This window comes from Heliconius melpomene, chromosome 11 (genome assembly GCF_056956725.1).
Source record: "Heliconius melpomene rosina isolate 202511_hmr_F chromosome 11, ASM5695672v1, whole genome shotgun sequence".
Lineage (NCBI taxonomy): Eukaryota > Metazoa > Arthropoda > Insecta > Lepidoptera > Nymphalidae > Heliconius > Heliconius melpomene.
Window position 1 is genome coordinate 4,663,034 of NC_140399.1, and position 21,555 is coordinate 4,684,588.

The 21,555-nt window shown below is 34.6% G+C and overlaps 1 protein-coding gene across 7 annotated transcripts in view; it reads left to right on the forward strand.

The window, feature by feature from the left end:
- The window catches only part of pbl (epithelial cell transforming 2 pebble), a 22,591-nt gene continuing 1,036 nt past the window's right edge, over positions 1-21,555 (forward strand). Inside the window, exons 1-20 of one of the 7 annotated variants that reach the window (XM_085193218.1) lie at positions 1-296; positions 3,641-3,723; positions 5,115-5,322; positions 8,853-8,988; positions 9,162-9,374; positions 9,558-9,701; positions 10,929-12,455; positions 12,749-12,880; positions 13,045-13,312; positions 13,384-13,499; positions 13,979-14,106; positions 14,412-14,582; positions 14,732-14,847; positions 15,317-15,477; positions 15,992-16,132; positions 16,721-16,850; positions 17,248-17,402; positions 17,667-17,777; positions 19,660-19,755; positions 21,013-21,159. In XM_085193218.1, the coding sequence (XP_085049344.1) occupies positions 3,669-3,723; positions 5,115-5,322; positions 8,853-8,988; positions 9,162-9,374; positions 9,558-9,701; positions 10,929-12,455; positions 12,749-12,880; positions 13,045-13,312; positions 13,384-13,499; positions 13,979-14,106; positions 14,412-14,582; positions 14,732-14,847; positions 15,317-15,477; positions 15,992-16,132; positions 16,721-16,850; positions 17,248-17,402; positions 17,667-17,777; positions 19,660-19,755; positions 21,013-21,159 (4,155 nt within the window). In that variant the 5' untranslated portion in view covers positions 1-296; positions 3,641-3,668. Of the gene's footprint in view, positions 297-3,640; positions 3,724-5,114; positions 5,323-6,455; positions 6,820-7,059; positions 8,436-8,852; positions 8,989-9,161; positions 9,375-9,557; positions 9,702-10,928; positions 12,456-12,748; positions 12,881-13,044; positions 13,313-13,383; positions 13,500-13,978; positions 14,107-14,411; positions 14,583-14,731; positions 14,848-15,316; positions 15,478-15,991; positions 16,133-16,720; positions 16,851-17,247; positions 17,403-17,666; positions 17,778-19,659; positions 19,756-21,012; positions 21,160-21,555 lie in introns of those variants that run through there. The other 6 variants (XM_085193217.1, XM_085193219.1, XM_085193221.1 and 3 more) reach the window with 6 other exon arrangements.

Consider the following 21,555-nt stretch of genomic DNA (forward strand, 5'->3'; position numbering starts at 1 on the left):
ACCATTGGTAATGCTTCATTCAACTTCATTTATTAGTCGTTTCGTTTACGTCGTGTTATTGAAATTTTTAGAAATGTTATTAGATTGGACAAACCGACTTTTCATTAAAAAAGACTATATATTATATTTCAAAGTGTAGTGAATTCAGGTGTTATTAAGAGTTTTGTAAATAAAATTATTATTTGTGTTATGTGATTGATATAACGAATAAGTGGTACGCAAGATGGACGAAATGTCTAAGGGCATGTCACAAACAGGAAGCACCGCTGTAACTGACAAAAATCAAGAGAATGATGGTAAATTTTCTCTAAATATTGCTATGTACATTACAATGACACATAATAAAATTTGATTTAATATATCTATGATACGTATGTAGTAGGTTAAAAAGTAGTAAACTTCTTTAAGTGGAAACTACTTTTTGCTCAGTAGATGTCAGGATTTAAAAATCTTTCAAACGGTATACACTTTATTTTTGTTAATATTCATAAACTATTACAATTATTTAAGCTTTTAGATTCTTTGAATTTAAGCAATTTCATAGGCTAGTAATCTTTTTAGATTTTTAAACTCGTTTATGTGAAGTTATGTAATTTTTTAAATCAATTGTTGGTTTATTTGTTGAATATATTAAATCTGGCATTGACATTTGTACGAGGAATATTTGAATTGTACAAAATATACACACACTGAACATCTGTTAAAATAATACTGTATAAAGTTTTTACCTTATCTATATGTAATTATGGAACTTATTAGCTAAATATTTCTTAAGAAATAAAAATAGTGCAAATTATTTTTATTATATAAATGTATACTATGATGTATTTTTATAATAATATAAGTTTTAGTAAATAATACTATACTTACATTTTCTTTGATCAACATTAGATTTAGTCAGACTACACATACCTACACTGAATACAAGTTAAGCTTATTTGTTTAGAAACATGACTTTCTGTTGGATTAAATTAAATTAATTTAATTGACATCTTTTATGTAATGTTACAGTTATTTTAGGATTCAGAATAAGCATAATTTAAAAGGCTAATTAGCCTTAGCTCAATTAATTGTTGATAAACCAATATACGATAATTACTAAGATACTATGAGAGGACTTAGTTCTGTTAAAATTTAATACCATCTAAATCAGTGTCTCTGAATTTAAGGCTCAGAGACTAGTACAACAATGATTGTTCAAATCAGATTATACACTAGACTAGTTTTTACTGCTCTAAACACATAAAATCAAGTCAAACAAAAGTCCCAATGAAGACACAACCCATTTTAAGTGGCTGTAGTAGCTCTCATCACTCTTGCACTTTGTGATACACATTTATATAAAAAATTTATACTTTGGTGGTCCACCTTCACCTTATCTCTAATAGTTTTCTTCCAGTCAACCAACCTATGGATATGAGAATTCTTCAGCTTTATAATATTAGTATAAATTGAATTCATACAAAAATTTTAAATTTAAGTCATCAGGGCAGAGTACATAAGATAATTTTTTCTCTCTCTTCTCGTAAAGCTGCTTTCTTTTATCATATACATGATTTACCAAAATTATCTGAATTTTATTATTTATTTTATTTGGCAATTTTAAACATCTCTTTCCTCAATGTTGTGATTAAATGATTTCTAAGACTTGCAAATGTAGATTTGCAGCATATTTAAAGGAAGTTGCAAAAACATAGTTTTTAATTTTATGTATTTAGTATTATTTGGCCTTTAAAATATACTGCAAAATATGCTGTTATCATATATTTATAAAGAATATTTGCTACCAAAGGAGGATACTAGGAGTTATTCTTGCCAATTTTATGCTAATAGTATTTTCAAGCTCTTTACTTATTTAATGAATCTAAAACCCATTGTTGCTATTGGTTTTATTATTTTCTTATGTTTATAACTTCCTATAAATATTCCTTCAAATATTTTAATGTCTTTTCATTCATGATAAATCAATATATTACTAATAAAAATTTCATCTATCCAATTTTTGTGATGCTATATCATGTTAAAATTGTAAAGTATGTTAAACAATTGTGGCATATTTTAAGATAAATACTAGAAGGACTTTGAGCAGACAGCAGCAGACATTGTGTTTCCTGAAAAAGAAGTGTTACTATAAATATGATACTTTTAATTTACCATTTACTTTTTTTACTCATGCAAATCCAACAGCACTACTAACAAATGTACAATAACTTTTAAATTTGTCAGTATTGACAATATCCTTATAAAAATAAATAAATGTTCCATTTCCTCTCAAATCACAAAGCAGGAATAGTGTAAAATATGTGAGGTATTTGAGTCTTCAAATATTTTTTTTTTATTCTAATTAATATAGATATTTTCACTTTCTACCAAATACAAGGGAACATTTGTAGCATATCAGTTGTTATTTATCTTTGTAAGACTCCAACTTAATTTCTTATACAGTTTTACATTTTCCTGTACAATGTTTTATGTACCAGGCATAGGCAAGTAGGCGGGGTAATGTAGGTTACATTTAAGACACTCCACTCCAGTTCCCCACTTACCAAATTTTGCATTATGCCTCTTTGCCACAATTGGCCTCAAATTTGTAGATATTTGTTGTCATAGAGTATGTTAGTTTTCATATTTCAGTCAAATTATATTGATCCTCCTTTACAACGGTGTAATTCCTATATATATTATTGTATAACTATTCCATATTAGATTTTTTAGATAATATTCTGTTTATTTACAGATTTATTTTTACTATGGTGCCACATCATTTTTTTTAGTTTACCTGGACACAAAGATCTACATTAGGTGTTCTTAACATATAATTTTTATAAGTTAACAAAAATACTTGTCATATTGAAAATTTTTGATAAGATGAATTATCCTTATTTTTTATAGTTTAGCTAGCCTTCTATTAGTGCTGTATGTGTTAACCAAAACACTTGACACTGAATAATTTTTGTCAAGGAGTCATATACTTATTCCTTATAATTTAGATGGTCTATCAAAGCTGCAAATTAAATGTTCTGATCATCAGTTTTCTTGTCAAATTTTCATCAAACAGAGCCACTTTTGCTGAGGTCTCCATATTTTTTATAGTTTAGAGGGTCTTTTAAAGCCCCCACTTATTCCTACTGACAACATGGACAAGATGTTTTAAAATTTAAGCATTGGCGTATCCAGAGATATTTGCCAGGACTAGCCTGGACTTTAGCTCTGAGCAGATATGTCCGTGTAAAGGTTATTAGTTTAATTTTTCAGAGTTAATTTTTTATTAGTAAAATTTCTGAAGTGGATACAAGTCTATTCTGGGGTGAGCACGGTTCACCTGGCCATCGCTATTCCTACGCCCATGTATGATTGGTTATGTTCGATTCTCGAAATGAAAATCTTTAATCTGCATAATAAATTCAGTGAGTGAGATGTTACGCCATTATTTACACTCTGTCATCAAAATTGTTCCTTAAAAATTAAAGTAACGTTAAAACGATGAAAGTTTTGCATGCATGCAACAAAAGTAGTACAAAAATAATGTGAATCTAAGTTTTTTTCTTATTTGCTATGCCAAAACAGTATGCTATAGTTAAATGATCAAAATGATTGATATTGAACAAACGAGACATATTGATAGAAGTAGCTTTTACAGATGGCGTAAAGCGTGGTTTGCGGCACGCATGCCAACCATGCTAGCGTTGGTAGAACAACTGCGATCTTACCTCGGTGGAGGATGTGAGTGCGCATGCATGACTTGCATGTCGAATGCTCTAAAAAATATACGTGAAACGTTGCTAAATAATTCATTTTTCCTCAATTTTTACTGTTACGACTATCTCATAGACGAACTGAGAATTTGCATACATTTTTCCAAGGCTTTTTGAGTCTAAACTATTTTTTACAAGGCTTTTTTTCATGACCTGCAAGTTTGATGATATATATAAGTAATAATGTGTAAATAATTAATTCACGTGTTTTTGCTGTATACTAATTAACTCGTAAATAATTATTAATTGCTGCAGTTTTTGTTATATTCATCTGTCATTTAATGGTGATTTTTATTCTTTTAAATTCATGGTTGTGAATAGAGTAGCTGAAAAACTAATTAATCTCACATTTTAGTTTTGTTTTTAATCCTACTTTTAATAATTTTAAATTTACACATTCGGAACGAAAAAATTAAGAAAATAAGAAAATAATCAGATATTTGTCATAAAAAATAATTGTTATTAACCATCACCTATAATATTAGTGGTATTATATGACTAAAGAAAAAAAAATCTTATGTGGCATAATAATAAACAATAATGGATGGGCAGCGGAGTGTCTTAACACTAGACTTCCTCTGCCCACTGAACGACCGGTTTGGGACCAACCATTAGAGTAACTGGATCACATTTACAGACAAATATACAATTGTTTGGTGGGGATTGTAAATGTAAGACACAGAATTCGCTACTAAAGGAAAACGTGCATTCGACTCTAACTCTGTTAATTATTAAGATTTAACTATATTTTAGATTTTTCTACCTGGTTAGACAAAATACAGACTGAAATTTCAAAACGTGATACTTAATACCAGTTACAAATTGAAAAGGAGAACCAATTGCGTGTCACTACCACTAGCTTCTGTCTTCCCTAAAACCGACCTCTAATAATTTGAATGTTGTCGCTATCAGATAAAACGTACTCATGGCTCATAATTTCCTTATATGATTAACTGAAATATATCCTTCTTTGGAATTCATACAGAAACATTCTATATTTAGATGAATGTTTGAACCCTCGACCTTGCCGATGACGTTCATTTGTTGACGTGCATCACCTGTATAACAGTAGATTTTGTTTTCAATGTAAACTTTATCACTAAAACTTTTGTTAATATGCAGGCGATGCAAACTTGCTCTACAATGAAATAAAATCAGAGATTTTAGTACTGCAGTCTAAAATATGATTAATATGTACTCAAAAAATTGATCCATATAATTCACAAGTATATATTATATGCCACATACAAATTGTGACGTTGACTTTTATTATTTAAATTGTCTTCCGCCTAACTGACTACTTCCGGCTACGTTCTTCGCGGCTTGTATTGCAATCATTAATAACATGACGGTTACTAGGCCCGTCGACGCCGTTGGTGTACGTGAACGAATCGTGCCTCGAGTGTGAAAGAGTTCGTGCTGCGTGCGAGCGACTGGGCGTGTTGGCGACGGTGCGGGGGCCCGAGTCTCTGCCCTTGACACAGCAGCAGCCGGGACCGGCACCCTACCTCGTGACCGCTCCTTTCGAAGGAGAGCTCTTCGATGCAGCACATAAAGCGAAGTATAGGTAAGCCTTAATATACCTATGTTAATTCACCTAATACATCCTTCATTCGCATAAGTACATAATCCTCATCAATTATAGTTTTAATTGTAATTGTAAACAAAATAGCAAATATTGTGTGACTTAACACATTTAATAAATAATTGCAGTTGTTCAAAGACCTTCAAATAATTACAATTATTCGAATATTTCAACTACCGAGAAATAGAGTATGAACATTGAACATGCTATAATATGTATCTACTTGAAAAACTACTTTTTCAATTTATTGCTTTCTATTATACACTAAAAAAAGTAGGTCATGATTTTAGCCAAATTGACTACTTTACAGTATGTAGACAACATCAGCAACCTACTTGTTAAGGAGACAGTATAACGTTGTTTTATGTTGCTTTAAATCAAAGTGCGTGTATTTACATTATTTGGTGGGCATCCATTGTTCCAGCGTATAACCGAACACCAATTGATGACTTTAATTGTTTATTATTAAAAGCGCCGCCGTCGCGCCCCTTGTTTGCTTGCTGAAAATTAATTTTGGATATTTACTGATCACTCATTTCGCGACTACAAGTGACTCATGATTATTGCACGTCTTTCTGGTCAATAAACCATAATACACCTAATGGTGTTCATTATGAACTGAACTGAAAATTATGAATTGTAGATTTAGTCTAAAAAGACAATGTTATTAGTCAATATAATACGTAGACACTAAGATATGTGTAGAAAATGTGATAAACAATTTTACAACTTACTCAATGATATGAGTTGCTTTATTTTCTATTTATACACGGGCATTTTTCGTTTTGTCACGTTACTATAAACAATGTCGTACTGATATTTAATTTCAATATAAAATGAAACTAAACGATCAGTAAAATTAATGATCGCTGTGACGGTTAGCGCCATGACACGCAAGACCAATTTTACAGCCGACCTCACCCTGAAAGTGCATTGGGGTTCGTTAACGGTAAGTAATGTACAGTACGGAACCTTCCACTCGTAAAAGCGATAGGTTGGTGAGTTACACGGAACGATGTAAATAAAGGCGCGAGTAGGTGTGAGTACGAAGCGGCGTAGCGCGAGGGTCGCCCTTGCGGCCGCGCGACGCTCCTCGCTATTTTCGGCCTTACATTCCTCACGGCTGTTTTTCAATCTAACGAGAAACGCATAACACGCATGCCGCTTGCGCTTTGTTTCTGGATACTCTATGTTATCAATATGATAGTAAATCTTATTCGGTAGTACTCAATGAGTGATTCCGTATTCCGTTCACGGTTGTATTGGACATTGAAATTCGATGTAACCAATGTGTCACTATGTGCGTATGTTTTACCCGAATAGTGACTGATTATATTACTTAGTGAAGTGCTTCGCAAATAAACCATCAATCAAAATGGGACCCATGCGGTTGCCATCAACTCCTGAAGAAGAGGAACTTCCTCTGGAAAATTTAAGTGACTTAAAAATCCCTGTTGTCGATTTACCAAAATGCGAAATGTAAGCTAATTCCTGAAGTTTGTTAAATCGAATACGATTTCGATATCAATTCTTAATTTTAAAATTATCTTATTAATATAATATTCTTAGTTCTATATACATAGATCGTTGTTGATATTCTTAGGTAAAACCTCGGGGTTAACTCACTTTTTATATATATTTTAAGTAGTTTTATTATCACAAAGCTTTTGATATAATTATAAGTTTTTATAGTAAAAAAAAAATTATGCATGACGATGTGTTGCTTGTCTTCTTTATTTCTATTGAAGTATTGTTCGTCAGAACTATTTCTATCGTCTGTAGCTGCAATGCTGGTATACTGTCCGTGACGTCTCGTTGCGTACGACGTTACCTGCTCGTCACAGTTGTCATAGCTGCTATAATAAATATACCTATATTTTCGGTAATAGTCATTTCTCAAAAGAAATAAATGGTCAATGTCGGTGTATGCGCAGTTATTGTATAATGAGTCAGACTAAAACGTCCCGTGCTTAGCGATTAATAGAAAATGATATCGTTCTGCAAAAAAGTTCATTCAAATTTGTGAATGTACACACATTTACTCGGAATTATGACAAGTATTTAATATAGGAATTGATGTAGACATTTATACTATTTCATTCAAATCCAGCTGTTCACAATTCTAACTAACAAATAACACAAAACATCTATGATGTCTTATAGAGCGGAGCATTCTAGTTTGATACACTTCATGCTGAGCTCAATTGAGAGTGTTTTAGCACTCAATATTTGATAAATATAAAAATTTGGCTTCATTATTGTTATATTTCCTGTGATGTGTGTTCCTTAATTATTATATCCAGCGCCTATGAAACTTTCAGCGATTATTTTATACGAACACTAGTAGTTTTTAAAATTACTTCTGAAAAAAAAAACGCTTTAATGTATACATTAGATCTGAATTAGTCTTATGATTTATTGTCACAGGATAATATTGAGGTAGTCGTGGGTCAGCAGTCAGCACAGCGTCTAAGTGTCAACGCAACGGTTGCGGGTTCAATTCCTACTTCACTCAACACGCAATGACTTAGAATGTTTTTAAAGTGGGGGCGAAGTATCTTAACACCAGGTTTCCTGTCTGCTTACATTTCTATATTTTACGGGACGCAGCGAGAAACTAAAAAAATAAGAAATAGAAATGCTTATTCATATTTTAAATGTGTTTTATGTCGTAGTTCAATTATGTACTAATTCAATTTTATATACCATCTCTCAACCATTATTGTAGAAATATGTCTCTAAGGTATATTTTATATTGACATTTAATAAAAAAAAATAGGATTAGAAACAATAACATGGAAGAATGTAATGTAATTCAATTTGTTACTTGCGTTATTAAACGATATCTATTTCGGTTTCAATCACAATTTCAGCCACAAGTGGCCGTACGTAATCTGCCAAGCGTGATTAATGTAGTGGAATTTATGAAAACCTTTTAGACTACAGTTTGTTGTGACTTATTGCTTTTGCTTGCTTATTTAAAAGAGTTGAAAAGTTAACTTATTTTAGTTGAATTGCTATTTAGACATTGACTGACATGTTGTTAATTGCATATCGATAAGTCGAAGCACGCAAGAATGAAAAGTTGTCTTTTCGTAAGTACAATATAATACTCTTTAATTTCCGTAAATAGGAACTAGAGATTACAGATAGCTATTATGTGACATAAAGGGGTATCCAATTTTTTTTATTGATATTTTAAAAGTATCATTTCACTGTTCACACTTAGGATAGAAACGTAGACGTAGACTCTACAAGAGGGGCAGCTTTAAATCCCGATTTTGTTTGAAGTTATCTAAAAACGCATTTACTCTGTTTTCGAAAATGTTATGCTATAAAATGTATCTTAATTTGTTAGGAACTATAAATAACTATAATGATAGAATATGCTGCTAAAAAAATACGAAGATTTAATCGTAGAAATATACTTGAATATTTTACTTACTAAGGATTAAAAAAATGTTTAATCTTATTTAAAGTTAAAGCTTATATGAATTGTTGCGTCTTCTCAGGGTACTGGGGCCGACTGCAGTATTACAGCTCGCGGAAAGAGAAGAGCCACCACCGGTGAACGCTCGACCACTTTACTCGCTGGCTATGCGAGGAGCGGTTATATGTTTCTCAGGGTTCAGAAAAAAAGATGAACTCGTAAGTATATACATATACACTTGTTTGGAAATTATGCAATCTTCTCAATACTTTCACTCTTCAATCGATTGCGTTTTAAATCATTCTTTGCACAGTTGATCAATACTAAAACTACATTTCGAATGTAACAAAATTAAAATTAAAATATTAATATTATTTTTTAATTGGTATAGACGTACCTGATAACTTTGATCCACTACATGGGTGGGTCGATCCGTAAAGACATGTCGAGCAAAGTGACGCACTTGATAGCGGCGGCGGCGACGGGGGACAAATATCGGTACGCATCCGCCTTCGGTCTGCCCGTGCTGGCCAGGTCCTGGGTAGAGGCGAGTTGGGAACGGCGAGACGACGCTCTGTGCCTCGCCACCGATGACGCTATGATTGTAAGTGGCCTATGTGTACCAAATTGAATGTTAAGCTCCTACTTCATGGTGTAGTTGCAGCGATAACTGCAACAAATTCACTTATCCTTGTATATCGTGAAGAGAGTACGCACTATTTTAAATTATTAAATATTATTGAATTACAGGCCTATAATAAGCGTATTTTAATTAATGATGTTACAGAAAGAACACAATTTAAAAGTGTTTACTGGAGCACGAGTGTGCTTCGTAGGGTTCCCCGAGGATGAGACGCAGCACATGGCGGATGTGCTCGCGAGCAACGGCGGCGCCACCTGTCCCCTCGACGACTCCGACTGTACTCATGTTGTAAGTTATCCTTGAACACTACGAATTGAACACTACTTACTACTTATTTACTACTTATTTTATTTTATTTGCAATTATTTAATTTAATGGATCATTAAAATAATTTGATAAAACAATACTTTTTAAAAACTTAAACGAATGACAATATAATGAAGTAATAAAGACAATTATGAACTAAGCCACCAATATACAGATAAATAACAAGTTATAAATTTAATCATAGAGCGTTTACCTCTGAATACTTAACATGCCAACTTATTTATATCCTATACCTATGGCACATTAGTCACTAATTTTAGATCAATGAATTCAGCATGCATGTAGTATCCTTGGGAACACAAGTCACCATTAGTTTAGTTACATTGTAGACATTACAAATTATGGGTCACTGGTTGTTACTTCTTATTTATTATTTTATTTTCGCTTTTCGTTCCTCCTTACACAAGTCGAGTGTTGAGTGAGACATTCAATGTCAGTTTTTGTTTGTATAGCAATTCACGCGCAAACAAAAGCCTAGACTCGGCAACATTTGGTATTGTCACACATACTCGTATACACGAGTAAGACATTTATAAACGATTATGTAAAATCGAGGTTACAACATGTTCTGCAGTTTCATATCTATTTTTTTTAAATATTGTAATTTAGTTACGTTATCGCTAAACTCATTTGAATCAATGGGGCAAAGTGCTAATAGTACCACACGTAGCCACTTCCCTTCAGCACGCCGCGAAGTCAACCCATTGTCTATTTCATTAGTTTCACTGTATGTAGCAACACAATGGCTTAACTCATTGCACATTAATGTATTCCATTCGACATCTATCCTTATTTAAAGCTTATTTACATTGACAGATATTTCACTAAGACAACATTAGTCTACCATGTACTGTTTGTTTACATTTGTCATCTCGCAGTAACGATTTGAACTATTTTTCATTTGCTTTGTATATATATCGCAACCTTGAACATGCTTTGATGGATGGTTGTGGGGATATTGCGCACATTTAAATTTTTACCCCATTACCTTTTTGACATTTCAGTACATTGTTTTGAAAATAGGGAAAATGTTATTATTAAAACATAAATATAATATCTTATGAAAATCTCATATGGAACATCCGCTTCTAACTTTTTCTATCACGACAGAAATAAAACAATTGTGCATGTTTGTATTTGGAATGGCTTCATTACATCATTGCGTGGTGTGTTTCACACATGTTTCAGGTAATGGCCAATGGGGAGACTTTCGGTCGTTCGCTTATCCTTTCACCACACCTGACCCCCGACACCTCCTCGAAGCCCTCCCGTTCCACTCCCAATCGATCCCAGTCCACTCCAAAGAGCTCCCTCTACCGTAGGCTGTCGGCACGCCTCACGGGTCGCCGCGCTAGTCCTAATAAAACGAACCAAATCCACGAAGATAAACGAGACGAAACAGATGAACGCTTACGAATTGCGAGAGACAGTATTACGAATAGCGTAACTAATGATAAGGATAAATCTCCATCTGAAGATATCAGTATTATTAATGTAGATAAGTCATTTATTGATGACTTCAGTCCTAATGTTCACAATAAAAATAGTACACAGGTTGAAATGCGGAAACATAAAAGTAGCGATAAGGAAAACAAATATTTATCTCAAATAATTTATGGCGGCTCCAGAATTAATGGAAAGGAAAAGAGAGAAGTATTTAGAAATAAATCTATAAACGTTTTTAATATCGTTGATTGCTTAACAGAGGCGGGGTCTCTGCATTCTTCGCTTACGAAAAGTTTATGTGATTTAGATTCCAAAGATGAAACCGGCTTTTCATTACCCGTATCTTCAAAGAACAAAGAATTACAACATTCGAATACTACTATTTCATCTGGTAAAAAAAGAAGTCGAAATTCTACAGATTCTAACTTTCAAATAAGCTCTATTGATAGTAATAATTTATCACCTGATAAATCGGAAGACGTCAATTGGAAATCAATAAAAAGATTGAAAATCAAAGATTCGTTTAAGTTTAAAACTAAACCGACTATATTTAAACGAAGCAAGAAAGAATCTGTATCTAAAACATCCGGTGACATAACAGTTGAGGCCGTAAGTCCTGATAGCGTTAAGCCTACGGACCCGGCTGGAGAATTTGTGGCGTCTACTTCCTCACCTATTAGGGAATTTGATAATGATAACATATCAATCTCATCTATGAACATTAGTAAGCAATCTGGATTCTTTGATATTTCTTTTGCTTCAATACGAAGTTCCAAAACCGTAAAATCAGCTTCCAAATTACGAAGGAGTGTGAAATCTTTCACAGCGTCCTTTAGAAGCGAGAGAAAAAAGAAATATGAAAAGAGAGCGGAGCGCAACACTGTCGAAGTGAACCCTTGTCATTTACCGCCAGAACTGAAAAATGTTTCTACGCCAAAGAGAGATTTAGATGACATCCATTTCGACATTTCTCCAGTGCAAGTGGACACGGTGGACAGCACCGACATGAGGACACTGGCCAGGGACGAGCCCGACGCGGACGAGCTGGACGACTCGGCGGTGTTCAAGACGCCCCAAAGCGTGTGGCTCCGCGCGCACCGCCACACCATCTGCGGCGCCGCCCCCCGCCCGTCCCGCGCCCCCTCCCCGTGCTCCCCTGCCCCCACCCACTCGCCGCGCCGCGCCCAGCCGCGCGCCTCGCCGCCCCCCACGCCGCCCCCCACCCGCGACGCGCGCGCCTTGTCGCAATGCCATGGACTATCGCTACCGGTACTAACCCCATTTAATTACATTACTAAATATTAGGTTAAGCTTGTCATGCCATAGACTTTTAGAAATTTCATTGTTGAGTGATGGTCATCTTTGCGAAAAATACTCGACGACTCTTTGCTGTTATGCTTGCATGTTACTTCGAATGTGTAGGTGCTTTTAGAGCGTGCACACGGAGGTAGAAATTAGAAAATTTGTTTACGATAAATTTATGAAATTCAAAAAAAAAAATAGTAAATAGTATAGTCATTTATAAAGAAACTATGCTTATTTCTTAATTCTGTCTTATGAAGGTTGTGGACGAGCACAATACAATGGTAGCACCGGAGTGCTCACCGCGCGTTCACGTCGTTAAAGCGGAGTGGTTCTGGGCGTCAGTGCAGAATGAAGAGGCGCAAGATGAAAGGGATTATCTTTTTAAAGATGTAAGTTATAGCATATAATATGACTAAGTATAAAATAATTACATTAAAAGTAAACCGGCATAACTAGGTAAACAAAACCTTTTATGTAGTACCGTTTTATAGTATAGCTTTTATTGGACAGCAAGTATCATAAAGAGGGTAAAGAGGGTGGTTGTTCTCTTCAGTACCTAGAGGAGCTCTCGCGACGGTCGTCGGTGGGCACGCCTTGTGCAGCGGGCGAGCAGGAAAGCGCTGCGAGCGCTGTGGGCGCTGTGGGCGCGGTGGCGGGTGGCACGCCGGCAGCACTGCAGCGGCTGCGCAAGCGCAAGCTGCGCGGCGGCGACGCAGCGCTGCACAAGCGGCGCTCGTCCGTGGGCGACGCCGTGCTGCTGAGCCTGTCCGGCAACCTGCTGGACTGCACGCCCTCTCCCGACGGCAAGCAGCTATTAGAAGGTACATTCTACCACAGGGATCTTATGCACGTTCTACGAATGGATAATAATATGGATTGTATTCTACCTCAGAGTCCGAAGTACCTGACAATGTGGTGCGAAAATTGATGTCTCCGCGACAGCAAGTGTTTATGGAGTTGCTCCAAACAGAGTCAAATTACGTGGGAATACTGCACACAATTGTAAATGTAAGTTCACAATCGTGATGATATTAAAATTAAAATTAAATCAGCGTCACGCTGTGCAGTGGCGTAGCTAGGGGGTGAGAGCGGTGCGGTCGCACCGGGCATCAAAAGGAAAAGGGGCATGAACGTCGACGATCACTTTGTTTTTTTTTACACCTTAGACCATTTTAAAGGGCATCAAGTCCCCTAAGCCGCACCGGGCAGCAAATACCCTAGCTACGCCACTGACGCTGTGTCACGCACGCAGTAGGCTAGACAGAGGGATCAGTGTTAAGAAACTCCGTTCCCCACTTTCTGCCGAATTCTGGAGGCATTGCGTGTTGAATGTCCGAACTCATCGACACCAGAGCGAAGAAATGGAAATAGAAATTTCAATAAATATTTCCTCTCCTTGAGTGGGGATCAAACCCATAACCAGTCGCGTTTATAGTCACACTTAGTGCTCCTACGCCACGCCTGACCTCTATTTATATTTTTAACAGATGTTCAAACAACCCTTAGAAGAAATGGCAGAGGAAGATAGTAATAATGGAAAAAATCAAGCACTGCTCAATAATACGGAGCTCAAAATAATATTTGGCAATTTACCGCCGATTTATGAATTACACCAGTGAGTAAAGAACTTTTATTTATCTAGTGTATATTGCGTGGCGTGGATAAATTGATCGATATATCGACTAGCATATAGATAATATATAACATTTTGTATAGATAAGGTGAATAATAACTAAATCGATTTTTTTTTGTAGTGCAGAAGCCAAAATTATGTCTTTTTCAATAACTCATTTACTAAAGATTACTTCAAAGCTAATTGAGATAAAAAAAATAATGTCTGCCAGGCGACTCATCTACCTAGTCGTATGTTTATAAGTATATACAAATATCCAAAATATTACAAGTGATATCTGCCTCCAGGCGCATGTTAGAGGAGCTCCGCTACGCGCAGGCGCACTGGAGCGAGGAGGTAAGCATCGGCCGCCTCGTGCTGCGCTACACGCCCGACATGGTAAAGGCGTACCCGCCGTTTGTCAACTTCTTCGAGAACACCAAGGAGATGCTGCAACAATGTGACCGTGAGAACCCAAGGTTATTAATAATCTTTTTTTTATCCTACGTTTTCTCCTTTTAGTTGCATAGTTTAGAACCTTTCGGCATGGGTGGTGCAGACTGGTGGCTCAATAATTCATAAAATGTAATGAAAAATTGCACATATTATATTTTGCTGTTTGTTTCAGATTTCATGCATTCCTGAAAATCTGTCAAACCAAACCAGAATGTGGTCGGCAAAGCTTACAGGAGTTATTAATAAGACCAGTGCAACGACTACCTAGTATAAGCTTATTGTTAGATGGTAAGTTCCCAAATACATACTTTTGGCTCTTGTTTATACTTAGTAGTGTGATGCACACATAGGTAGGATTTTGGGTGTAATGTATAGTGTTAAAATATTATATTTCTGGAATTGATTTATAATTTTCAAGACTTGATAAATGATGTGTCATTGAAATTTTTTTGATAGCAAAATTGCTACTGGAAATATTAATTTAGTTAACGCAATCGGGTTTTTTTGTTTTACTTATAAAGTGTAATTCAAGATAATGAAACGAGGCGTTAGGTTAGATTCCCACTCGGAGGAATGAATTATTTGTATTTTCTAGGTGTATTAAATGGTTAAAACGAGACGTTGAGTTCCGCCACTCATTATTCAATGTCTGAAAACTTGGGTGGAATATGGGAAATGGAATGTCTAAACATTAGATTCTGTTTATCCTCCTATATGCGGAATGTAGTGTGAAGCTAATTGATTACCTTATATACAGATATCTTAAAACACACACACAAGAGCAACCCGGACCACGCGGCGTTAGTGTCGGCGCTGGCGGGCCTCCGCGAGGTCATGTCGCACATTAATGAGGATAAACGCAAAACAGAGGGACAGCTGCAAATGTTCGACATTTATAATGATATTGATCAGTGTCCGGTGAGTAATATCTTGTTCTTGTACAGCATAACAGTTGTCATCCAAATGTAGGTAAACCAAACTGACTAATCTGAACACTTATGTGGGGGGCACAAGTTTCGGTAATCGACACTCTGCTGTTTTTTTTTATTGTTAGACTTTTTGTTGTTATCGTTATAATTTATAATAGTATTTAGGGAGCTGTACCCTTAAAGGAAAAAATAGAACCATCATTGGATCACTTTGTTGTTTGTATATTAAGACTATTTATATCGAGATTGTGTGGAGATAACAGGAGAAGGAGAAGAGTCCGACTCGCACTTAAACCGGTTTTTTTTATTTGACCAAAAATATCAATATTAAATAAGTATGTACTAGATCTAAATAAATATTTTTTTCAAGTTACCATCGATATTTTGTATTGAACTTGCGTCCTTTCTAATTAATTATATACAAGTACCTAAAAATTAATTGATTAAAAGATTTATTTTTAGTATAACTCTCATTTGCTAACAAGTATTATTACAATCCACAGGCTCATCTAGTATCATCACATCGATCGTTTGTGTCTCGTTGTGAGGTGGTGGAGCTATCGAAGGAATTATCGGGGCGCGGCGACCATCTTGTTCTCTTTCTATTTACTGATACAATGGAAGTGTGCAAAAAAAGATCTAAGGTTTTCAAATTATTATTTCATAAAAATATATAAGAATTGGTATCTATATTATTGTATATAATGAATCTTTTTTATCTTCACACTGTATCCCGGACATAGCAAGACTGAGGGAACCTAGGAACGTAGTGTAAGACACTCCATTTTCCATTAATACACTTCCGTTCACCACCTTCAGCCGAATTCATGAGAATATAAATAATGAATGAATATAAAATGACATATGTAATTTAATTACGCTGATTAGTAGCTTTAATGCAAGTATTTTCATACCGTATTTTGACTTAAACTTGCTTGTGTATGTAAATATTCTTATTTGTAAAGACAGAGTCAAATAATTTTATTCAAAATAGGAAGTTACATGTTTCATTTTTTGGACTTCAAACAATTTACCACCAGTTCACTAAAGTACTGGTGGTAAATTGTTGTAAACCTCAGACATGAGAAGAACCGGTACAAGAAACTGAATGAGACTTTTTTTTAAAATCAACTTTATACAAATACCATATCTAATTATTTGTGACAATAAAACCTTTGAAACATACATAAAATTGAAACAAAAACATAATAGAGTTTTTGAATATTCCTCAGGCTTTCAATAGTAAAAGTCCAACGAACGGCACAGGTACGATGCGGATAGGCTCGAGTAAACCCTACCGGCACATCTCTCTCATGCCGCTCAGCACAGTAAAACGCGTGGTCGATATACGAGAGGCGGAAGGTAGGCTTGATTTATTTTTAGTTTTAATATTTTTATAGTGTCACACTGTATTCAGCATATAAGTAGGCAGAGGAAACCAAGTGTAAAACATCCCTTTTCTTGCTCTTCATCCAATCTTTCGAGACATTGCGTGATGATTGGAGAAACTTTGCGCGCTTTATTTCACATGGGATGGGGGAGTTTTGTATCAATGAAAGGAAATTATTACTTGGAGATATTATCAACATTAAATGGTATTAAATTAAATGTTAAAATTAAATTAGTCATTTATTAATATCGGGTGGAATTAGGAATAACATTAGTTGTGGGCTCCTATTAAAGTATACAATGTAAATTATGTATATAACAAGTGAAATGGTCACCGATGTAATAATAATGTAAGTGATCTTACTTTTAGATTGTCACAACGTGTTCGCGCTAATGTGCCGCAGCAACCAGGAGCTGAAGGAGAAGCTGTACTCGTTCATGATCACGGACGAGGCGGTCGACAAGGCCGTGTTCTTGCGCCAGCTGTGCCGCCAGATGGCCAACACTGTGTGCAAGGCCGACGCTGTATGATATACTTTGTTTATATGTACTATAATGCGATAGTTTTGAATTCGATTCCCACTCGCGGGAATCAATCATTGTCATTTGCCCACTCTGTCTTCCAAGACATGTAGCGCAATAGTAAATTAATCGCAAATTAATCTTTGTTTACCCTACTATATGTGGAGTAACACAGCGTAAAGTTGAAGAATAATAAAAAAGAAATATATTTTATAAAATTATAATGTAAATGCGTTTTAAAATATCAACTTTTTAATTTGTAAACAGGATAAGTTCTTGGCGTGCCTAGAATCGCACCAGCTCGACATCGACACCAGCGACCTCGCACTAAGCACTCTGTCCAAAGTGTCCAAATTTGCTGCACGAACACGCCTTAAGGTACATTTACACTCATATTCACTAAAACATTTTATTTATTGTATTTATAGTTCTTCTTTCTTTTTACATTTCTTATTAGTTTCACGCTGCATCCCGCATATAGCAGGATAGCAGAGAGAACCTAGTATTAGAACACTCCATTCCCCATTTTCCCTTAGTAATTTTCAATACATTGCGTGATGAATGAGGAAATAAAAATAGTATTCCCACTTAGTGGGAATCCCACCCACAAACGTCATTTTTACATTTAATCGCTAAGCTATTACGCCAAGACATACCTTAGATTTATCATTTATTTGGTGATATAAATACATTTATTTAGTATAGTAAAACATTGTACCAAATAGCTTAGTATATAGTCTCCTAGGGAGTTAAAGTTAGACATTATATTCTCTCAGCATGATTTATGTTTTAGAATAGTTACCAAGCTTAGCTTATAATGAAAGTAACAAATGAGTTAACTTTTTAGGTAAGTGCTCGCTCGTAAAATATTCCAGCAATGCTGTCACTAAGGCATGAATATCAATATCGTTTCTTTCAACACAAATCGTAATTCATTATATGTAACATACATATGACTTACAGAACGTTTCATTATAATATGATATCATATTATAGTAAACTAGTGGACCCGAACGTAGCTACGCCCGCATGAACTATACGAATATTTATTAAATATATTTATGAAATTATTTTCAGTTTTCAATAGAAATATTAAGAGAATATAAGCCTAAAAAATTAAAATAAGCTAAAAAATATAATACAAAAAATAATACATGTGGATATTTATTATAAGAAAAAATATCTGAGTAATTGAAATGAACAAATAAAAAAAGTAAAAGTAACTAAAAGAAATTCTTAATAATAGAAAAAGTACCTAAGTTTTCCTTGTGCGTGTACATAGACACCTTCTCTAACTAAACATTTCTCTATATCAAATAGGATATTTTTTGCGAGCAATATCAAATAAAATCCCAAATTATTAAAATTACGTCACGTATAATTATTAAAATTATAATTATATAAAGTGTATCGGTATAGACAACCGAACTGAAATAACCAAACATTCTTTCAATATCAAATTATCGAAAAACATTAACAAAACCCCTTCAGGAATAAACATATGTATATATATATAACTGCGGACTTTTTAAACATTATTTAAAGGACAATCAATATTTTTGTAAAATACAACATTTTGGTTGACGTTTTCTTAAAACAACAAACTTTGCAAATCGTTGCTTAGCAACGGTCGCATAGCAACGGTCGCATAGCGACGGTTGTTATTAACATGGCAGAATAAATTGCATGTCAAATTAATAAGTATTTTAATATATTAGTATATATAGAAAATATTACAAATATGAGAAAAAAAGTATCCTGTGTTCATCCCAAGACCCTCAAGTATCTCTATATGAGTATTTTATCACAATTAAATTAGCGGTTTGGCCCTGATTGCGTAAAAGACAGACAGACAGACAGAGTTACTTTCGAATTTATAATATAGGTATGGATTTACATATTATGTAAATCTTATTGTTATTTTTGTTAGTGGATCGAGTAGAGCATGCAAGTCTCGGGTTACGGATAGTTTATAAAATTAGCTACTTCATTTATTAAATAGCTTTTTTATAAAATTGATATGAAAATTTATTGAGTAAATTTTATTGTATGTATGAGAAGAACTTATTATTTTGTTTACTTTAAGTTTATGAAGATTATTTTATTTGGCTTCATGTTTTCCTTGCTTTGAAGTAAAGAAGACATATAGCAATGAGAACTTATTAATGTCGTAATAAAAAAACAAGACTTATCGGGTAAAGAGTAGGTAGTTAGTAAGTACTAGGCGGCATTGTAAAGCAGCAGGCGCGTTGTGTTGTAGCTGGAGTCGCTGGCGGGGCTGGGCGGCTGGCTGCGCGCCGACCCGGGCGCCGTCCTCCTTGACACTTGGGTATTGCGCGCTCACTTACTCGCACAGGTCTGACCGCACCGCCACTCCCACCACTGACACCACCACCCCACCACCGTCACCGCCACCATCCCATTACCACTTGTAGATTGTCGAGTACCCTGTATGAATCGGACGTTGACGCCCTTGTTCACACTTTCGATGGACAGTCAGTCGCTGTTGCTGGGTGCCAATTTTAACAAAAAAACTAAGTTATTTGGACATTTAAACAAAAAACTATATAAAGACAGAAAACCAAATATTGGATGCTGCAATCCTGATATTTTGGAAACATTTTAGAACTTAACAGCGAAGTTGAGAGATAATAAAATTAAGAGAGAATTCACACACTTACTCATTATGTGAGCGAGATTCAGTTTCTCATCGGCGACGACATAAGATCGGTTGGCAATAATTGTGAATAGCTTCTTATAAAATGTTCTGCCACTGGAAAATCCGATTGTAAACTTGGCTCGACACCCAACAAATGGAAACGAGAAGTTCGTCGCGAAATTTCTGTTGTCGTGTGAATGGATGACTGTTGATTGTTTCGCCTCATCGCTTTCGTGTTTCATGCGTTATATTGGCTCTAATTTATCTTCGAAAATGTTTTGTAATGCATTAAGTAATGAAGGATGTAAGTTATAATATCAAAGTATTTTATTAAAATTGTTTTTAATATTTCTTTTAATTGTAATATTACATGTTTATCGCTTAAGACCGCGAAGAATAATAAATTTTAATGTAATTTGTCATAAATAAATAAAAATAAATAAAATAAAATAAAATGTATTTAATTGTTTACATTGGTTAACAACCTATAAAGCCAAATCTTTAGCGATATCTTTTATTAAAATCATTCTAAAGCATTTTGATGCGTATTACTGCTTTGATGAATATTAACCCAGCGCTCATTTTATCAAAGGTGTCATTCATTCGGGAAGTATTTCATCTAAAATCATTATAAAATATTCCATTCTCCTCATGTCTATTGTGAAGCATGCACCATTTATGATTAACAATTTGTGAGCGTGCCATACCTCGAGTTTTTGGGACATGTCTTAGACATATGTTTGTGGCGTAGTTTTTTACAGGGTATTGGAATCGACTGTGATTTTTCACGTACTAATTGTGTCACTCATAAAATTCATTTGTCTAACTATATATTATGTCATTTATTGTAGATATTTAATTGTTTGTAATTTTTCGACGCAAAGAAAATATTATTTTATCATATGAATAATATATATCTATTGATTTATTTATAATAAATAAATGTAAATGCAGGTGGGCCGCGCGCTCTCGTTCAACAAGACGCCGTCGAAGCTGAAGCGCGCGATGTCCTCCATGATATCCCCCTTCGGCTCCACCTCCAACCTCACGCCCGCCTCGCAGCTCGCGCAGATGAGGCTCGCCAGTTGCAATAATATTAATGTATGTACATCATTTTATTATTACTTACTTATTTTTGATATGGTAGGATTAATAGATTGTTGTATTGTAACTTTTTTACAAGTTAATATTTTTGTAAAGCCAAAAGGATTTGTTATTTTTTTATAATACTAAATTGAAATGATAAAACTTGTCGTAACTTTTGCGAAATTTACTATAGGTATACAGGATGGACGAGGCAGCGCTACTTTTACTGAAACTGCTTATAGGGTAAAATGTTTCAAACCCAGAATTAAAGAAATTAATCAAGGTACCTCAACAGTTTGGACGTAGGATTTTTTTTTATTTTAAAACGATAATTTTATTATTTATTTTGTTTGAAAAAATAACTTTTTAATTTTTGGTAATTTTTTTTTTCTGAATTATATTACACTTTTA